General features: G+C 45.0%; 1 protein-coding gene across 5 annotated transcripts in view; it reads left to right on the forward strand.

The window, feature by feature from the left end:
• Positions 1 to 18215, forward strand: part of LOC116095888 (phospholipid-transporting ATPase FetA) — a 124651-nt gene extending 106436 nt beyond the window's left edge. For 4 of the 5 annotated variants that reach the window (XM_031377183.1, XM_031377185.1, XM_031377184.1 and 1 more), the window contains 12 exons: positions 2715 to 2830; positions 6212 to 6376; positions 7812 to 7923; positions 9369 to 9474; positions 9840 to 9987; positions 10498 to 10681; positions 12367 to 12590; positions 14081 to 14164; positions 15043 to 15288; positions 15469 to 15607; positions 16982 to 17112; positions 17219 to 18215. In XM_031377183.1, the coding sequence (XP_031233043.1) occupies positions 2715 to 2830; positions 6212 to 6376; positions 7812 to 7923; positions 9369 to 9474; positions 9840 to 9987; positions 10498 to 10681; positions 12367 to 12590; positions 14081 to 14164; positions 15043 to 15288; positions 15469 to 15607; positions 16982 to 17112; positions 17219 to 17404 (1841 nt within the window). In that variant the 3' untranslated portion in view covers positions 17405 to 18215. Of the gene's footprint in view, positions 1 to 2714; positions 2831 to 6211; positions 6377 to 7811; positions 7924 to 9368; positions 9475 to 9839; positions 9988 to 10497; positions 10682 to 12366; positions 12591 to 14080; positions 14165 to 15042; positions 15289 to 15458; positions 15608 to 16981; positions 17113 to 17218 lie in introns of those variants that run through there. The other variant, XM_031377186.1, reaches the window with a different exon arrangement.
• The last annotated feature ends 2453 nt before the right edge of the window (positions 18216 to 20668 follow it).

Below are 20668 nucleotides of genomic sequence, written 5' to 3' on the forward strand. Positions count from 1 at the left end.
GTGGGGAAGAGCCTAGAGCACATGGGCACAGGGGAAATTTTCCTGAACAGAACACCAATAGCTTATGCTCTAAGAGCAAGAATTGACTTATAAAATTACAAACTTCTGTAAGGCAAAAGACACTGTCAATAGGACAAACTGACAACCAACAAATTGGGAAAAGATCTTTACCAATCCTATATCTGATAGAGGGGTAATATCCAGTATATACAAAGAACTCAAGAAGTTAGACTCCAGAGAGCCAAATAACCCTATTAAAAAAAAATGGGGTACAGAGCTAAACAAGGAATTTTCAACTGACGAATACTGAATGGCTGAGAAGCACCTAAAGAAATGTTCAGCGTCCTTAGTCATCAGGGAAATGCAAATCAAAACAACCCTGAGATTCCACCTCATACCAGTCAGAATGGCTAGGATAAAAAACTCAGGTGACAGCAGGTGCTGGAGAGCTTGTAGAGAAAGAGGAACATTCCTTCATTGCTGGTGGGATTGCAAGCTGATACAACCACTCTGGAAATCAGTATGGCAGTTCCTCCAGAAATTGGACATAGTACTACCAGAGGTCCCAGCTATACCACTCCTGGGTATATACCCAGAAGATGCTTCAACATGTAATAAGGGCACGTGCTCCACCATGTTCATAGCAGCCTTATTTATAATAGCCAGAACCTGGAAACAACCCAGATGTCCCTCAACAGAGGAATGGATACAGAAAATATGGTACATCTACACAATGGAGTACTGAACAATGAAGTTATGAAATTCGTAGGGAAATGGATGGATCTGGAGAGTGTCATCCTGAGTGAGGTAACCCAATCACACATGGTATGCACTCTCTGATAAGTGGATATTAGCCCAGAAGATCAGATTACACAAAGTACAATCCACAAACCACAAGAAACTCAAGAAGAAGGAAGACCAAAGTGTGATACTTCATTCCTTCTTAAAAAGGGGAACAAAATACCCATGGAAGGAGTTGCAGAGACTAACTATGGAGCAGAGACTGAATGAAGGACAATCCAGAGACTGTTCCACCTGAGAATTCTTCCCATATTCAATCATCAAATCCAGACACTATTGTGGATGCCAGCAAGTGCTGGATGACAGGAGCCTGATATAGCTGTCTCCTGAGAGGCTCTGACACTACCCTACTAATATAGAAGTAGAGGCTCACAGCCATCCATTGAACTGAGTACAGGGTCCCCAATAAAGGAGCTAGAGAAAGGACCCAAGGAGCTGAAGGGTTTGCAGCCCCTTAGGACGAACAACAATATGAATTAACTAGTACCCTCAGAGCTCTGAGGGACTAAACCACAACCAAAGAGTACACATGTTGGGACTCATAGCTCCAGCAGCATATGTAGCAGAGGAAGGCCAAGTCGGTCATCAATGGGAAGTGAGGCCCTTGGCCCTGTGAAGGTTCTATGTTCCAGTGTAGGGGAATGCCAGGGCCAGGAGAGGGTGGGTTGGTGAGCAGGGGGAGGGAACAGGGGGTTTTTTTGCTTGTGTTTTTGCTTTGTTTTTTTTTTTTTTAATTTTTTCTTTTTTTTTAGAGGGGAAACTGAGAAAGAGATATCATATGACATGTAAATTAGGAAAATATCTAATAATGAATAAATAAATAAATAAATAAATAAATAAATAAATAAATAAATGCAGTTGCGTATGGCCAGAATGCATAGCTCAGTTTGAAGGACATGCTCAGCATTCACGAGGCCCTGGGTTCAATACCCAGGACTCAAATCAAAGTTATATATGTCCTGAGCATGTGAAAATGTTTATATTTGTTTTTATTCTCTAAAGCTAGGTTACCAGTTACTTACAAGGATGTAGCTCAGTCATAGAATATTTGCCTAGCATCTGTGAGTCTCTGGGATTGATCCTTTTTTTTTCCAAAGATTTATTTATTTATTATATATAAACACACTATAGCTGTCTTCAGACACTCCAGAAGAGGGTGTCAGATCTCTTTACAGATGGTTGTGAGCCACCATGTGGTTGCTGGGATTTGAACTCAGGACCTTTGGAAGAGCAGTCAGTGCTCTTAACCACTAAGCCATCTCTCCAGCCTGGGACTGATTCTTAATATAAATACATACAAAGATAACATTTTCATTATATGGGTAGTATTCGTAGTCTAAAGATGATTTAAAGCATATAACAGGGTATAGGCAGGCTACATGAAAATCGCATCTCTGCAGATGCTCTAGAATGCAGAGCTTGTACATAGGGTTGTATCCCATCCCTAGGATACTGAGAGACATACAATGGAAATTCATGCCATTTGACTCAGACTGAAGAGAAAACCATCCCTGGTCCTAGTCTTGGTCTGGGCCCTGAGACTAACAATTCAAATGTGACAGGGTGTGGTAGTACACACCTGTAGTCCTGTCAGGTGAAAGGCAGAGAGGAAGAGAAAGGATCATGAATTCCAGACCAGCCTGGACTTCATAGCAGGTTCCAAGCCCCAGCCTCAGATAATTGTGAGACCCTATTTCACAAAGCAAAACAAAAACAACTAATAAGATTCTGCATCAGAATCTTCCATGGAGGAACCCATGGAAGAATTGTTTCTCCGTCCAGTTCTTAACCTCCAGAGGTAGCACAGAAACAAATGTCATGGGGAACAGGCCTGTGAAGTCCCCCAGAGAACCAAAACAAATTCTTAAGCAGTAGGCCTGCGTAGTTACTTTGCTTAATTTGCTCATCTTTAGTTCGGACACCTGAAGACCGGGTCATGCTGTTCTGCAAGGGAGCAGACACCATCATCTATGAGCTGCTGCATCCATCTTGTGCATCCCTTGGCGATGTGACCATGGACCATTTAGATGTAAGTGTTAAGGTGGCAACAGATGGGAGCGGTGGGTGGTTCTCTACATCTGGACACTGACCAGAAGTGTCCCTATTGTAGGGTGTGTGTTGATATCAGTTTTCTTCAGTTGGACAAAGACTAAAACTATTTTATTTTGTTGTAGTCTCACTGACCACATTTCCAAATTCTGTGTCAAAGAATTATGTGTGACAAGACCCTAGAGGTCTAACAAGGATCCTGTCTGTAGGAGCACATAGAGCAATCAGAATAATTCTATGATTCCTGCCTGCAGAGGTTAATGATCTGGAATTTGCTTCAGAATATGGTCTACTGATATGGAAGCCCTATTCCACAATACATGTTTCCTTTAGGGTGAAGGGCAGAAAGCAAGTTCCAGGGTATTTGATACCTCCTCCTGGTATCCAGCTCACAAGGACCCCTTCCTTCTCTGTCTTATCTTACTTCTGGCAACTAGCATTTGAGATATATCATATATATATATATATATATATATATATATATATATATATATATATAGAGAGAGAGAGAGAGAGAGAGAGAGAGAGATGCAGAGACAGAGACAGAGACAGAGACAGAGAGAAAGAGAGAGAGAGAGAGAATATGCTGGAAACCAGATCACTACACTCAGAGATTACTAACCTCTACCTGTATATGTAAAAAGCTAGCAGTTTAAGGAGAGCCACAAAGAACAGGATAGGAAGAATCAAATCAATAAAATACTCCATAAAGTAGATTGTAGAAAATTCTGTTTTACTAGGCATTAACACAGAGCCAGAAGTCAGAGAACAAATACCCAGGAAACATCTGAAGAGATGCTTGATATCCCTAGTTATTAGAAAAATACCAATAAAAAACCATGAAATACTGCTTTTCCCTATACCATTTTAGTTCAAACCAGATGACCAGACCATAATACATGTCATCTAGATGTAGAAAATGGAGCCCTCATACATTACTGATCAACAGGTAAAGTGGTATAGGCACTTGGAAAAATTGTCTGGCATTTCCTCACAAAATTAAGCATAGAGCTATCACATGACTCAGAAATACTATTCCTAAGTCTGCTTCCAGAGAAATGAAAACACATTCAAAGAAAAATCATACATGAATGTTCACAGCAGATTATTCATGGTTGTAAAATGGCTGGAGTGACCCAAATGTCTACCAGCAGATAAAGGAATAAATAAAATGTGCTTTTTTTTTTTTTTTGTCCACAAAGCAATATTTGGTAACAAGAGGAGATGCAGTGCATGATGCTGTAGATGAACCTTGAAAAGAGCTACATGACAGATGCCGAAAGGTAGCATTTCCTGATGCAGCTTACAAAGCTACTGAGTAAGAAAGTAAATGCTCGGCTCAGCAGATAAAACCTGATGATCGGAGACAGAGCCCACATGGAGGAAGGATAGAACCAACTTCCAGGGCTGTCCACAGACAGATGGGGGCTGGGGGATACATACATACATACATGCATACATACATACATACATACATACATACATACATACATAAAATAGAAATTAAATGTTTTAAAATGCAAACCAGAGATTGGTGGTTGTGGGGTGAGAGTCAGAGTGACTGCTAATGGACATGATGACAGGAGGCTGATGGCCTATTTTAGCATTAGATAATGGTGAGCATTCTATAAACTCGGTGGATTCTAAACTAAATTATGTGCTTTAAACCAGTGAGTTTTATAGCATATGAATTATATATCAAGTTTTAAAAATGAATTTGTCTGTGCGTGTCTGTGGGTGAGTAAGACCATGACACAGTGCAGTGGTTGGAGGGCAGTTTGCAGAGGTCGGCTCTCTCCTGCCGTGTGGGTCCTGGGGCTCTAACTCAGGTTGTCAGGCTTAGCAAGTGTCATTACTCACTGACCCATCTTGCCAGCCCATATCAAGTTTTAAGAAGTCAGTTTGTGCCCCACAGGACAGCACTACCATCTCTTACTATGCAGGCCTCAGGAGTTTCTTATATCCTGCTCTCTTACCTAGGGCACCTTCCCAGAGAGTGTCTCCCCAGTCTGGCTTCAAGGGATGCTCATAAAAACTATTTCAGCCCTGGCTTGAAATATGAAACTATTTTGTCATGTTTCCTGATGCCAGCTTTAGCAGTCATTTAAAATGGGACATAGCTATACTAAAACCACCGAAGACAAGTCAAGCTCTAACACACAAAGGCACAGCTCCCAGCCAGTAAGTCAGGGATCCGCAAACAGGTCACATAGAAACGGGCAGCAGGAAGGACTTGGGCACCGCGCCATGGTTTGCCCCATGCTAAGAGGAAAGAAAACCACACAAGTAGGGATAAGACATTAGTAGGTTGTCAGATGGATTGATGAGTCTGTGGCTGTATCGTCCTCTTAATGATATCAAGCAGAGAGCCAGCTTCTGCTGCTACCAACTCCTTAAGTCTCCTGAGGTTGTCTCTGGCCCACCAGGACAGACACTTAAGACTTGGCATTCCCTATGTGTATTGCCTTACATTGTTTATGCCTCAAGTTAACATCAACTGAGAAGCTATACAGGGAATAAAAACAAGTTTATGTTTCCCCTGATCTTATAATGCCAGTGAATTCTCAATCACTCTATTCTACAGTACAAATGTAGAATTGCTGTTGGCTTCAAGGTCTTAGTACAGTAATCTGCTTTTGACCCCTCCTCAGGTGGATGAGCTCTTCCAGGCCTCCTTATGACCAAGGATGTATTCCTGCAGCAGGGCTGCCTATGACTAAGATACATCTGTGGCCAAGGAATAAACACACACTCACTCATCTACAACACCTCAGCTGAGCAGTAAGATGCAGACAGATAGGCTGCAAGCGTGCACTACCTAAGTTGTCCATTGTCCACAAGAGGGTGAGGGACAAAAATTGGGTGTGTATTTGCAAAAAGTAGTAACGCCTTTTTATGTATTATCACCTTATAGCAACTCCTCCTTAGATTACTGCCCCCTCTACTTTCACACCATGGTCACTTCCTCTGTGTAAGGGGCACATTATCACCCAAATCTTAGAAGAGAGAAACCTAGAAGACTTGGGCTTCCCCTGAGTCACATAACAACCTTTAGGTAAGCTATGGCTAAAACCGAGAACCTTCTTCCTGATGGCATTTTTGACCTTGTTTGCTTTTAACTTTTAAGATATAGTCTCATTACATAGCCTCGGCTGGCCTGGAACTTTGGACCTGCCTTTCTCAGTCTCCCTCATGCATCCCTCACCTGACTTCCTTGGGACATTGCTTACTACAAGACTGTTCCCAAGGTAGCAAGCAGGAAACCCTAGCTCCCAGGCAGAAGGGCCCTGTGGAGTCAGTCTGCTAGTTCCTTACCTCAGCCTTGCCCAGCTCACACTTGGCTCACATCTTTATCTTCCAGGATTTTGCCAGTGAAGGCCTTCGCACCCTCATGGTAGCTTACCGAGAGCTGGATAAGGCATTTTTCCAGACATGGATTAAAAAGCATGGTGAAGCCTGGCTGACTTTAGAGGATCGAGAAAGAAAACTAGCTCTGGTCTATGAAGAAATCGAAAGAGACTTGATGGTGAGTATGAAGAAGCCCGAGACAAACTGAGGGCAGGGATGGTACCTAGAGGGCTGAGTCCTTACCCCTAAAAGCTGTTCATAGTCTGGGGCTGGGAGCGAGCACAGTTCATAGAGTGCTGGCCCAGCACACATGAGGCCCTGGGCTCCATCCTGAGTATGGCATGAAACTGGGTATGGGAGCAGGCACCTATAATTTGGGCACTTGGGAAGGGGAGCCAGGAGGAGTGGGACCTCAGGCTCATCCTCAGCTACATAGCAAGATCAAGATTCTGTCTCAAAATAGAGGAAGAAAGGAAATGAGGGGGAAAAAGGGGGGGAAGGAGGGATTAATCCAGAAGAAAATATCTGAATCACATACAGATTGAATAACTCTGAAGAATTAGTCATAATCAAGACAAATTAATTTACTCATTCAATATATTTATTAAGGGCTGACTATGATCTACTGTGTCCTATGTACCAGTAGAGAATATGAGCAAAAAGATTTGTGTGTGTGTGTGTGTGTGTGTGTGTGTGTGTGTGTGTGTGTGTGTGTATTACAAGACTGATCAGGGTAGCTCTACTGTAGAAAGATAAATTACTAACAGCAAAAGACAGTAGAGATCTCAGCTTTCTGAAGACCTAGCAGGAATCACTTAGTAGCTTGTCCATCTCCCAGTCTCAATTTAGCTGTGGGGCTCATCCCTGTGTCAGCTCCTGAGGAAGACGATAAACAGGCTCAGTCTTAGACCAACGCTCTTGTAATCCAGGGAGGGGGAAAGTTCCAGAAGTTTCAGATGGTCTCAATAGGATCAAAACATAACACTCAAGCTTTTGTAGGGTTGAAGAGAACTGGAACTCCCTCTTCTAGGATTACCTACATTTAGCCCCGGGAAGCGAGCTGTGGTGCAGGGAGAGGTGAAGGGAGCTGTGGTGCAGGGAGAGGTGAAGGGAGCTGTGGTGCAGGGAGAGGTGAAGGGAGCTGTGGTGCAGGGAGAGGTGAGGGACCAAGGCACAGATGGTTTGGTGTGGGCACAGACCTTCATATATGACTTGGGCAAGACTCTTCTTTCTCCAGTTTCTAATGATGTGTTTCTACATTTCAGTGTGTGCTTAAAAAACTGTGGGTATTGCTCAGCATAGTGGTCCATGTCTTTAATCCCAGCACTTGGGAGGTAGAGGCAGGTTGATCTCTGTGAGTTCAAGGTCATCCTGGTCTACATAGTGAGTTCCGGGACAGCCAGAGCTACATTTTTGAGACCCTGTCTGAAACAAACAAACCAATAAACAAACATCTGTGTGTTTCAGGGGCAGAGCATGCCAAGTCTTTCTTCCTGGGTCCCATGCCAGGACAGGGAGCTCAAGAGCGCTCAGGGGCCCACACGGTCTCTAGGTTGCTCTTAGTGTTGAAGCTCTCATTCTTGACCTCACTCACCAATGTCTTCTGTCTGAAGTTACTAGGGGCCACAGCCATAGAAGACAAGCTTCAGAGCGGAGTACCTGAGACAGTTGTCACCCTGAGCAAAGCCAAAATTAAAATATGGGTTCTGAGTGGCGATAAGCAAGGTAAAGGATGGTGCTATCCTAGACAGCCTCTTCCCGCCCAGGTAGACAGTTCTCTCCTTTGCTTGACAGACACCAGTAGCTCTGACCTAGGCCTAAGCAGGTACCTATCTTCCTTCCCACTTCCGTACATAATTTGTTTGTCATTTGCTTTATACTTACTAGTGGTCACTTTATAACATGGTCTTTAACAGCACCATTTCTGTTGTCCCCAAGGCCTGTTCTTACCACATGCCACCTTCTCATTTGAATATCCTGACTGCTGCCACCCTTGTTCAATTACCATCCTCTCCTGTCTTCTCTCCCCTCTTGTCCTTACTGATTCAGTATAGTCTACATCCATCAGCTTAATCCATATAACCATCAGTTTAATCTTCCTCAAATACACTAATCTAATTGCCCCTTGGCCCGGGGACCCATGGTGACTTCATGATGTAAACACCCTTGACCTTCAAGGACCTAGATAATTGTTGCTTTATCTCCCTGCTGTAACCATTATCTTCATTTGTCCCCTAAACTGCATTCCTACTCCCAGGTTTGGGCTGTTTCCCTACTCAAATACCTTTGCTTCTCCTACAGTCCTATGAATCCTTCAAGGACTTGCAGGAAGAAATTTCTAGGAAAAAATTTTCTGGTATTTCTTTTCTGAATTCTCATCATATATGTATCTAGTATTTGGATATTAATTTTTTTCTTTCATATTAATTTATTCTAAGTTCCAGATTTCTTTTTTTTAAATTTGTTTATTTATTTTATATGAGTACACTGTAGCTGTCTTCAGACATACCAGAAGAGGGCATTGGATCCCATTACAGATGGTTGTGATCCACTATGTGGTTACTGGGAATTGAACTCAGGACCTCTAGAAGAGCAGTCAGTGCTCTTAACCACTGAGCCATTCCTCTAGCCCTCCAGATTTCTTAATATAAAGAAATGATATAACTTGAGCATGCTTTTATTCTCATAAAATGTAGTATAGAAATGGGAACAGTACTATTCAAAAAACCACATCCACAGGCCAGAAAGATAACTCAGAGGGTAAGAGTGCCTGACACCAAGACTGTGACCACCTGGCATCACTACCTGGGACCCACAGGGTAAAGGAAGAGACAGACTCCTGCAAGCTGTCCTCTGACCTCCACACGTGTACATGGTACACTCATACACACTCACAAAGAGGCTTTTTAGGGAAGGCTAAGCCTGAGCAACCCCTCTGCTCTTCATAAATAACTCCTAAGGCAAAGCCAAGCAGACACTCACCTGTTAATATTTGACTACAGTTTACCCTGGTTCATGAAAAACAAAACAAAACAAAACAAAGAAACCCTGCATTTTAACTGTATCCAAGGCAAACCATGGACAAGTGGCTCTGAGCCTGCTATTCCTGCCTAAGTAACTTGCATGGTAAGTGGCAGTCAAAAATGAGACCCATATTCCCTTTTCCATAGAGACTGCTGTGAACATCGCCTACTCCTGTAGGATATTCAAGGATGAAATGGATGGGGTGTTCATGGTGGAAGGCACAGATAGGGAAACTGTTCTGGAAGAACTCAGGTACACATGACAGTCTGGACCCAAGCTTTCCACTTACCTTTCCCCAGATGTGGTCCCCTCCACAGAAGGTGCAGAGAAGAAATGGCAGTGGGGAACAAACAAAACACCCAGCATAGTTGAGATAACTTTATAAAGAGGCATTTAGCCTAAAGGACTCAGAGTGTGGGCGGAGAAATGTGGGCATGACCAGCTAGGAGTAACCCCTGGCAGCAGAAGCCTCGGGAGTCGGCAAGCACAGCCAGCTGCTGCTCTGTAGGAGCCTAGGACCCTCCCTGTCCTCCCAGGACCCTCCCTTGGGTGTGTCTCTTCCTTTCTAAGTTGTAGAGCTTCAGATGAGACTCTGACCATGCTGTTTTGGCTTCCAGGACAGCAAGGAAGAAGATGAGACCTGAGTCTCTGCTGGAATCAGATCCCATAAACATTTACCTCACCAGGAAACCCAAAATGCCTTTCAAAGTACTGGACGAGGTGCCCAACGGCAGCTACGGCTTGGTCATCAGTGGCTACAGTCTGGTGGGCAACACAGAACCACAACTGTTTCCTTATTATAAATCACGCTATCCCTAGATCCAACCCAATTCAGGGAAATTGTATCCCTTCCCTATTTTCTGGGTGAGCCTACTCCCCTTCCCTGGGGTCCCTTACCTGAAAGACATCTCTCCCCAGGCTGCTCTAGGCAGGAGGATAAGAAAGAGAAGCCAAGAAAATTCCTCCTTTATTATTTATTGGAGTTTTTCTCTACTAGCATGGCTTGTTCCTCAGGGGAAAGGGACAAATAAGGAGAGCAAGACCCTCCAAAAGTCACTGGGCCTAATGGCCCCCTGACCCAATGAGGATTTCCCACTGGAGGCTGAGCCACATGTGAGGGTTCCTAGAACTAACTCAAGCACTGGGCCTCTTGGGGGTAGAGCACCTTGTGAGGAACAGGCTTGCCCTACAAAGGACAAGAGAGGGCAAAGGGAAGGTCTGACCCAGAGAGACTTTGGGGGTACCACATTAAGTGAGTGTGTCCTGGTGCTACAGGCCTATGCTCTAGAAAAGAACCTGGAGTTCGAGCTGCTGCGAACAGCATGCATGTGCAAGGGGGTGGTCTGCTGCCGGATGACACCCCTTCAGAAGGCCCAAGTGGTAGACCTGGTGAAGAGGTACAAGAAGGTGGTGACACTGGCCATCGGGGATGGGGCCAATGACATCGGCATGATCAAAGGCATGTGAGGGGACGTGGGCAGTAGTCCCCATCCATGACTTACCTCCTTCCTTCCTCCGTGGGCAAACTGACCTGAATGGTCCTGTGGTGTTGATTCATACTCTATCTGCCATATGACATATGCATGTATTGTTTGCAGCTCCTTCACACCAGACTCACTTACATCTATATCCACAGGCATGCACAAAGTAAGATTCACTTACTTATACAATGAAGGTAAGTGCAGACGCAGATGTGCATGGCCCGCATAAACCCAGGCACACCCTCGATTCACAGCTGGCTGTGCAGCTACCATGCCACTGTCTGAGATAGCATTAAAGAGTTCCTAGTTCAGTCTTTGAGGCTTTTGAAATTTCAGGCTGGTCAGTGGTAGTGCACACCTTTAGTCCTGGTACTTGGGAGGCAGAGGCAGGCAGATTTCTTAGTTCAAGGGCAGCCTGGTCTACAGAGTGAGTTCCAGGACAGCTAGGACTATACAGAGAAACTCTGTCTCAGGAGAAAAAAAAAAAAGAAAAAGAAAGAAAGGAAGAAAGAAAGAAAGAAAGAAAGAAAGAAAGAAAGAAAGAAAGAAAGAAAGAAAAAGAAAGAAAGAAAGAAAGAAAGAGAAAGAGAGAGAAAGGAAAGGAAAGAAAAGAAAAGAAAAGAAAAGAAAAGAAAAGAAAAGAAAAGAAAAGGAAAGGAAAGGAAAGAAAAGAAATTTCAGTTATCCTAGCTGGATATTGTGGGCCATGCCTTTAATCCCAGCAGAGGCAGAGGATCTCTAAGTTCAGGGCCAGCCTGTTCTACCAAGTGAGTTTCAGAACAGCCAGGGCTACACTGAAAAACCCTGTCTCGGGGCTGGAGAAATGGCTCAGTGGTTAAGAGCACTGACTGCTCTTCCAGAGGTCCTGAGTTCAATTCCCCGCAACCACATGGTGGCTCACAACCATGTATACTGGGATCTGATGCCTTCTTCTGGTGTGTCTGAAGACAACTACAGTGTACTCGTCATATATATAAAATAAATAAATAAAATGTAGAATAACCCTGTCTCAGGCAAAGAAAAAAAGGAAAGGAAAACTCAGTTAATCCTGTTAAGCAATAATGTAGTTCTACTGGAGAAAAATCAGTGAATGTGAGCACAAGAGTGAGTTGCCACAAAGTAATTGAAACTTTTGATAAATCAGTCTTAGATTCTGTCAAATACAATCTTGCTTTATCCAGCAAGTTTCTTCCTCACTAGCAAAGTGTGTACACGCTGTCTCTCTGAACAGCCGGCTTTTAGCCCCCGAGATAAAGGTGGGTAACTAAACATTGTGTTAGATCAGCATCCATTCTGGATTCTTAATTGATCTAAGTAGCTTCTGTGGATAACAAGGAATTTAAATCACAATTATTTAAACAGTGAGAAAGAGTCCAGGTGGCTGGCTAGCATCAGGGCAGAGGGAAGCCCTCTGCCGCTGGCCATACAGTCTACACGACAGAGTCCAAAACAAAGGGGCTGTTTCCCATGATGTGGGGAAAGAGCAATCAGTCACAGAGAGAAGAGTCCACTCAGAAGGTGCAGTTCTAACTGGGCAGAGCAGTGTTTGCCAAATGTAAAACCAAAGGTTTGTACAACCTCATCTCCATGTTCCCTTCACACTCCCAGCGTAAGAACCCAGCAAACCCTTCATGCCTTAGAAATGTCTGGGCTTCCATTTCAGCTGCCCATATCGGGGTTGGCATCAGTGGCCGTGAAGGGATGCAGGCCACGCTCAGCAGTGACTTCTCCTTCTGCCAGTTCCACTATCTGCAGCGCCTACTCTTGGTGCACGGCCGCTGGTCTTACAATCGCATGTGCAAGTTTCTCAGCTACTTCTTTTATAAAAACTTTGCCTTTACCCTGGTGCACTTCTGGTACGCCTTCTTCAATGGCTTCTCTGCACAGGTAAGAGACTAGGTGGGGTCTCCATTCTCGCTGGACAGACATTCACAGTTCTTGCCTAGAGGCCAGAGTATAGTGTTGATATCATCTCTTCACCCTGCATGAGCCCTAGATGCACATTAACCTTACATTCCAGGCCATAGAGGCTCTGTTACTGACTGCTTGCTACCTTAGGAACGCTCCCACGAGCTGACGCTGTTTTCAACATACATAATTAGGAAAAGTCAGAGGAGCTAGAGATTCTCTTAGCATCCAAAGTCATCCAGTTATTGTTGTCCACAGTATCTTAGTAGTTCTCCACTCCCATTACTTTTAGACTTATTTATTTTATTGTCTATATATATATGAGTGTGTGTGTGTGTATACACATATACACATGCATGTATATGTATATATGCATGCATGTATATGTACCCTGTGCATGCCTGGTATCCTCCAAGGCCAGAAGAGGGTGTCAGGTCCTTAAGAATTAGACTTCACCACTTTTAAATACTGATTTTAATTTTGTGATTATGATTTGGGAGATCCATCTTTATTTCCAAATCATCAGAGTCATAAAACTACAATAGATACATTCTCCATACTCCCATGGTCCTTTAAAATGGTTATATTTTTGGGTCTATAGATTAATAATGACAATATTCCATATACATCATCCATATAGTCTAGGCTAAATACTGGGAGCCTCCAGGAGCTTCTTGGATCATGACAGGCAGGCTGTCATGGTATTTACCTATACTTAGAACTATAGCCGCCAGGTCTGCCCCAACACATACAGAATTGCTCCTCTGATAAATGAGTTTCACATTTGACTATGAAATCACAAGCGAGAGGAAATGTGGGGTTTGATGTTAGAGAGGATTTCTTCTTCCTCTGAAGAGTCTCTGAAAAGTCTTTCAAGGAATCCCAGGAGGAAAAATCTGAGGATTTACTCTTCTGGGAGATGCTTCGGCCAACCAGCAGATTCCGCGGGCCAAGCTGGTCTTGGGGAGCAGTTGTGAGCCTGTGTATAGTATGGAAAGGGACCTCACTAGGTCCCAGGGCGAGGTACCAAGCTGGAGAAGAGCCATTGCCTCTTTCTCCTTGCCCTGTTAGTAAACCTTCAGGGTTGCAGAAGCCACCGGATGCCACCAAGCAGAGAAAGAAAAGAACCTCAAGGTTTTCCTAGAGGTACAGGACTGTGGCTAGATCTCCCTGGGAGCTGCTCCATGTCCTTTCTGTACCCGGAGGGACTGTACAGGTTGTAGAGGGTTCTTTTAGGCCAAGCTTGGAAGCCCAGCATAGCCTTGCCCCAGTATGGGAATGTGAATTCTAGAGTAAGACTGGGACTCTGCATTACATTTCTAGAAACTAATCAAGCACGCTTTAGCTTAGTAGGTGATGACTTACTAGTAGTGGGCAGGGGACCAGGAGAGGGCTGCATTGGACCTGAGAGGCAGAGCTGGAGCTTCATGGAGAAAATAATCTAAAAATTCTCCTTGGTACTCTTCCAGACAGTTTACGACATCTGGTTCATTACCTTCTACAACCTCATCTACACTTCCCTCCCAGTCCTGGGCTTGAGTCTGTTTGAAAAGGTAAGACCCAGGAGCAGGTCTCACAGACAGGCCAGAAACCCTGGACTCAAGAGATGGGGAAAGACGTTAGGTGTGAAGGCAATCATTTCCAGAGCAGGGGAAGGACTTGATCCCCTGGATAGTATCATAAGGGAGAGCGGGGTGTTCTCTAAAAATTAGTGAGAGGAACACAGCCACTGAGCCAAGACTTGGTAAAGCAGGACACTGCCAAAGGTGAGGCCTGTTGACAGGTGATAGGGAAGAGACAGCTGCTGCAGAAAGACCTCCAAGGGCGGAAAGGCCAGGCATGGGGCTGTGGGCACAGCACCTTAAGACACAAGGAACCAGCCTAGGGCTCCATGTCAGTTCTTCTTAGAAATTACCTCAGTAGTAGGAGTCATGAAACCTCTCTCCCTGACTCTTCTACCAACCTCCATTTCTGGGCACCTTGGTAGAAAAAAGTCTCCAAAGAAGAATACAATAGATAAGGATTTGCCAATCCTAATGGATATTCCTGCCTCTGCCCACTGACTTTTGACACAAAGCATTTAACCAAAGGAACACTTACTTCTCGAGATTTAAGCCCTACTTCCTCCCCTTTCCCAAGCTCAGCCCTCCCTTCTAGCTGTCCCTGAGCCAAATCTCCCCCCTTGCCTCTCCCAAGTCCTCACTGCCTCCAAGTGCCCCCTCCCCCCCATCTTCGAGACCATCTCAAAGGTTTCTTCTACTGCCAAGCCTCACCAAGAGAGGCCTGTGGTCACTGCTCTGCTCTCTGGTTCTGCTTCTCAAGCACCCTGTAAGGAAATGCCTGGGCAGCCTGGCCACAGACTCAGTGAGGCAAGATGGAGATGGGACTTGTGGAAGGCCCTGACTTCCTCTTTGCCCTGCGGTGTTTCCAGGATGTGAATGAAACATGGAGTCTATGTTACCCAGAGCTGTATGAGCCAGGACAGCAAAACTTGTACTTCAACAAGAAGGAATTTGTGAAGTGTTTACTGCATGGCATCTACAATTCCTTCGTGCTGTTCTTTGTCCCCATGGCGACCGTCTTCAATTCAGAGCGCAGTGACGGAAAGGACATCTCCGACTTCCAGTCCTTCTCCATAATAGTGCAGACCACCCTGATCTGGGTCGTGACAGTGCAGGTGTGGCCCCTCGAAGCAGGACCAGGGGACGGGAGCGGGGGGAGGGGGAATGGGGAAGCCTGTGTGGCACGAAAGGGAGGCGAGGGGGGGTGGTCAACGGGAACCACCTTCTGCCTCAGGCTCAGAGGATGGGGGTCCTGACGGGTCATACAGTATCACACATGAACTAGTACTTTTCAGATTGCCCTAAGGACGACCTCCTGGACTATGATAAACCATGCCTTCACATGGGGCAGCCTGGGGCTCTACTTCGGCATCTTACTCTTACTGTGTAGTGATGGCTTGTGTCTAATGTACCCCAGCACCTTCAGTTTCCTAGGTAGGACCTGGCCAGCCAGTGGTTGGCATGGGGAGGGACTGATGGAATGCTAATTTAATGTTTACTGAGAAATTATATTATAATGCTTAGAGATATGGATAAGAGATGGTCTCTATTCAAAATGGGTGCAAAAACCTCTCCAGGAAGATACTTAACTTTAGAATTTACAAAATTTTTTCAAGTATTTTAGATTATTTGACTCTCACAAGTGGCAGGGCAAGAATTATGCACTTTGGTTTATGTTTTGCCTGCACGCTTGTCTATGTGAGGGTGCCAGGTCCCCTGGAACTGGAGTTCCAGTCAACCACTGCTGTTCATGCAGTCTGTCTATTCAACTTAGTCAAAAAGGGGTTAGGTCCCTTCAGGGCTCCAGCTGTGAGCTGCCACCTGGGTGCTGGAAATTAAACCCAAGTCCTGTGGAAGAGCAGCCAGTGCTCTCAACTGCTGAGCATCTCTCCAGCCTTGCTTGTTTGTTTATTCAAACAAATGACCTAAAATTCCAGTGCAGACTCCTTTCCAGTGCAAACTCTTTTCCAGTGGCTTGCCCTGCCTTACTGTCTCTTACGTGGATCTCCCTCTCTCCTTGCCATTCAACTGGATCAACTATAGAATAGCTGTGCGGCAGTTCTCAGAGGAGCTGTGCGTGTGTTCTCGGTCCTCAGAGGAGCTGTGCGTGTGTTCTCGGTCCTCAGAGGAGCTGTGCGTGTGTGCTCGGTCCTCAGAGGAGCTGTGTGTGTGTACTTGGTTCCTACCCCTTGTGAGGCTGCTAACTCATGTTTTTTTTTTCTCCAAAGCTTTCAATTTTTTTTTAGTTTTATCACATTCACTTGTTATATAATTATTTATTTATTGTGTGTGAGAGACAGACAGACAGACAGACAGAGAGGCAGACAGAAATAACAACTTGAAGGAGTTGGTACTCACCTTCTACTATATGGCTTCCAGGGTCGGAACTCAGGTCACCAGGCTTGGCAGCATGCTTACCCTCTGAGCTGTCCGGCAGGCCACAGAGCTTTCTATTTGTTTTCTGCACAAGTGCACTAGGGTGCCCTTATAACCTACCCTCTCCCCCAACTCTCTGCCCAGCCCTGCCTTTAGTGGGAGACAAGGGTGCATGAATTGTCCCAGCCTTCACAGCAGGTTCCTACCAGAGAGGAAGCCGGGACTTCTTATCTGCTGAGTGGCTGTGAAAGGTGCAAACTGTATAGCGATGTTGCATTGATAATACTTCTCAGGAGTCTAGACTGACTAAAGTTGAGTAACTTCCTTCTGAGGACTGAAATGTAGCTGTATGCTGGCTGATTTCTCCCACCCCAACCCTCCCTCCTTCCCCAAGCTATTCCAGCCTCCTCTTTCTTGGTTGACTGCCCACAGGTGTGGCCAGGAACAGCCTTAGCCAGCCACAGATGTGGCTGTGCCTCATCCTCAGCACGGTCCTCTGTATGATTCCTTCGATTGGATACAACTTTCTCAGACCACTACTCTGGCCCATCAACGTTGACAAGGTGAGTGGGAGAAGGGCACCTACACAGATGGCCTCACCATCCCCTTTGACTTGGCCTCCATGTCTGAAAGCCTTGTGTCCCCTCTGCCCCCATGCTCTGGATATAGGTTCTGAACAGGATCCATTTTTGCTTGAAACATCCAACGCCACCCCAAATCAAGATCAAAATAAAACACTCAGGCCTTCGACGTTCTGCCTACGCGTTCTCCCACAAGCAGGGCTTTGGGGCCCTCATCACGTCCGGCAAGACACTGAAATCCAGTGCCTTCCTAAAAAGCAAGAGGTCCTTGTAAAACATAGATGCCCTCAGGAAACCCTCACTCAGTCAACTGTTGCTCTTCATCCCTTTTATTTATGCAACTTAGTGAAAAAGGGATAGGGGCACTTCGAAAACCAGGGCTTCCGCTTCTCCATTCCCTAGAAAGCTGTACCCAGGGAAGGTAAGGAAAGAGCTGACAGCCCCTCAGCCAGGGTTGCAGCATTTCAAGAAGAGGCAAGTCCAAGCCTCCCAGCACTCCCTCCAGTTCTTAACCCAGACAAGCACATGCAGAAGCCATGAGAGGGGAAAGGAGGAGGAGATGCAGGCCTGCCTCTGCCACACACAGAGCAACTGTAACCCTTCCCAGACCCCACCCAGACACTATTCTCAGACTTATCTGAAAGATTCGGGGTGCCGGAGTGAGTATTTTGTTGGCCCTGAGTATCAAAGAAGGGAATAGCTATGAAGAGTTGGTCTTAAGAAGCTGAATGAGAGTTTCTAGACCAAATAGGAAAAAAAGAAGAAGAAGAAGAAGAAGAAAAGAAAGAAAATGAAGGCAGGTTCTGCCCGGATAGGACAGCTCAGAGTTTTGCTTTCTTGCCCTTTTGACCCCTTGGATCTTAAGAACTGATGCTTATTCAGGCATTAGAAGCAAGAGGGGAACAAATGCAGGGGATTAAAACAATAATTTCTTAAGGGGATGTAAGCCATTGCTGGTAAGCATTTGTCTTCTATAAAATTATTTTGAGAAGTAATTATATGTACTTTGTATGTACTTGAGAAACTGTTTCTAAGAACTTTGTGGAGAAATAAATGGAGAAATAAATTGCTCATTTTGAAGCGGAGACGTTTGTATGGTCTGTTGGGGCCCCGGAGAGAACCACATAATCTGAGTGCCATCATTATGAAGCATTTTCAATATAAACACACCCTATGGGTCCTCCATTCCCTCCCTCTCCTGTCAGCCCCTCTCTACAGTTCTGCCCTTAATGTCAATGTTGGCCTTAGCCCAGCCACACATTTTAAGTACGTAGCTCCAACATATGAAGCCCTAGGTTTTAAGTTTTCTGTGTATCTTAAGTAAGCTTGTGACTTCCTATACCAACAGAATGACAATTCACAGCTCTGTAGTCCCCATCTCTTCTTAGATATTAGCGAACTGAATCTGAGGCCCTTTGCTTAATTACTTAGTCAAAATGTAAACTCAGCATGCCCAACTTAAACTGACCATCCCCCACACACACACACACACAAATGCCAGGACACCATCACCATCACCCTGTCACCCAAGACTGGGAACCATTGCAGCCATCCTCTGCTTCTTCTTCTATTCAGACACTCAGTCCCCATCAGCGCATAGAAAACCTTCATCCTTCTCTCTAGGTTTCTGTTCCTTTCTGTTACTCTGATATTATTACCTTTGCTCAGAATTAATTATATCACCTCTTATCACCCACACAGGAACACACACACATACACAATCTGTTTCTCAGATTCTTCTTCATCTAAAGCATCCCCAGTACTATTTCCAGATTCGTCCTCCTGAAAGGAGAATTTGTTCATGTGTATCTCCAGCTTAGCTCTCCCCACAAGTTTAAATCTGTACCCTGTTGTTGGTCTCCTCTAGCCTCCTCTCCAATCCCTCCTCTGCCTGCCTTTGCCTACCATGAAATTGCTGGCTTCCATGTCATCACGAACAGTGTTCATATCCTCAAATGCTTTTCCCCACCCTCTTTGTTACCTAGTGAACTTAATACTTATCCTTACAAACTCGGACTCACTGCAACTACATATAATCTGTTAATATACCAGGTGCCACTGAGTTATCCATCACATGACTTCACCTGACTACGGGACTCACAGGCTGGCCTAGAACTGACTAGCCTAGTCTGACCTTAAGTTCATGATCTACCTCTTTTTTTTTTTTTTAAATTAATTTTTAAATGTTTTTAAAGATTTGTCTTATGTACATGAGTACACTGTCCCTGTGTTCAGACACACCAGAAGAGGTTGTCAGATCCCATTACAGACAGTTGTGAGCCACCATGAGGTTGCTGGGAATTGAACTCAGGACCTTTGGAAGAGCAGCCAGTACTCTTAACTGCTGAGCTATCTCTCCAGCCTGTTCATGATCTTCTTGCCCTCAAGTGCTAGTATTATAAGCTTGTTCCCAGCCCAGCTTTAATGTTATTTCTTTTCTTCAGGCACTTGCCCTAAATTCTTGGTGTGATTATATACCTGTCCTGTTAGTTTCTGTTTATGCCTCTGTCTGTGGCACTTATCAGAAGACTCTGTAAGCGCAGTTTGCTTCCATTAGCATACACCTCTAACAGACGTCAGTTAGATGAATGGCGAATGGCAGGATGACTGAAAACTGCTGCCCTGCCTGGGTATTTTTAATGTATGGATGCCTGTGGAGAAATATGCATGCAGTGTGCACCCTTGCGTGTGGAGGCCGAGCACAGCCACAGGCGATGTCATTCTTAGTTCACCTCCATTGCAACCTTTTATTGGCCTGATGCTCCCTGGTTAGGCTTGGCTGACTAGCCTGCCAGCCCCAGGTTTCAGTGCATCTCCAAAGCCCTGAGGCTCGAATCCCAAACAAGCACCATCACTTACAGCTGTGGCTGGAACTTCTGCATGGCTTCTGGCATGGAGGTCTTCATGTGAGTCGAGCAAGCACTTTACCAACTGACCCACCTCCCCAGATCTATTTCTATTTGCTTGTTTGTTTGTTTGTTTGTTTGAGGTAGGCTCTCATTATAGCCCAAGCTGACCTGGCATCTAATCTATAGCTCAGGACAGCTTTGAACTCACATGTCAGAGCTCTCACACGAGTAGGAGAAACCACCACAAGCCCTCCTCCCTTTGTCTAGCTGATATTTACCTGCTCTGTTTGGGCCACTCGCTTTACCTTCACTGTCAACACAAGCTCCTGTTATTTGGGGTGACTCTTCACTATGTTAGAGAACCTTTCCCACAATGTAAACCTTCGATTGCTTGTAGACCCAGGCTTACTTCTTTGGCTTTTTACCTAGGCCATGAATGACCTCCCGGAGAAAGCCACGTGCTGGTTTTGTGGAGGGTTGTTTCATGTATGATATGATTCTCACCATCCCACAGAAGCCAAACACTTCACGTTTTCCATTGTTGACTTTTCCTTAGCTTGCTTCTTGCCTTTTCCTTTCAAAATGAAGCTCGTCCTTCTGTAGGCAGTTTCAGTCATTCTTTGGGGGTCTCAGGACCTCTTTTTGTGGCACGTGGTTACTCACAGTCTCCCACAGAAGGCATCTGTAAA

Source organism: Mastomys coucha, unplaced genomic scaffold (assembly GCF_008632895.1).
Source record: "Mastomys coucha isolate ucsf_1 unplaced genomic scaffold, UCSF_Mcou_1 pScaffold18, whole genome shotgun sequence".
In the NCBI taxonomy this organism is placed as follows: Eukaryota; Metazoa; Chordata; class Mammalia; order Rodentia; family Muridae; genus Mastomys; species Mastomys coucha.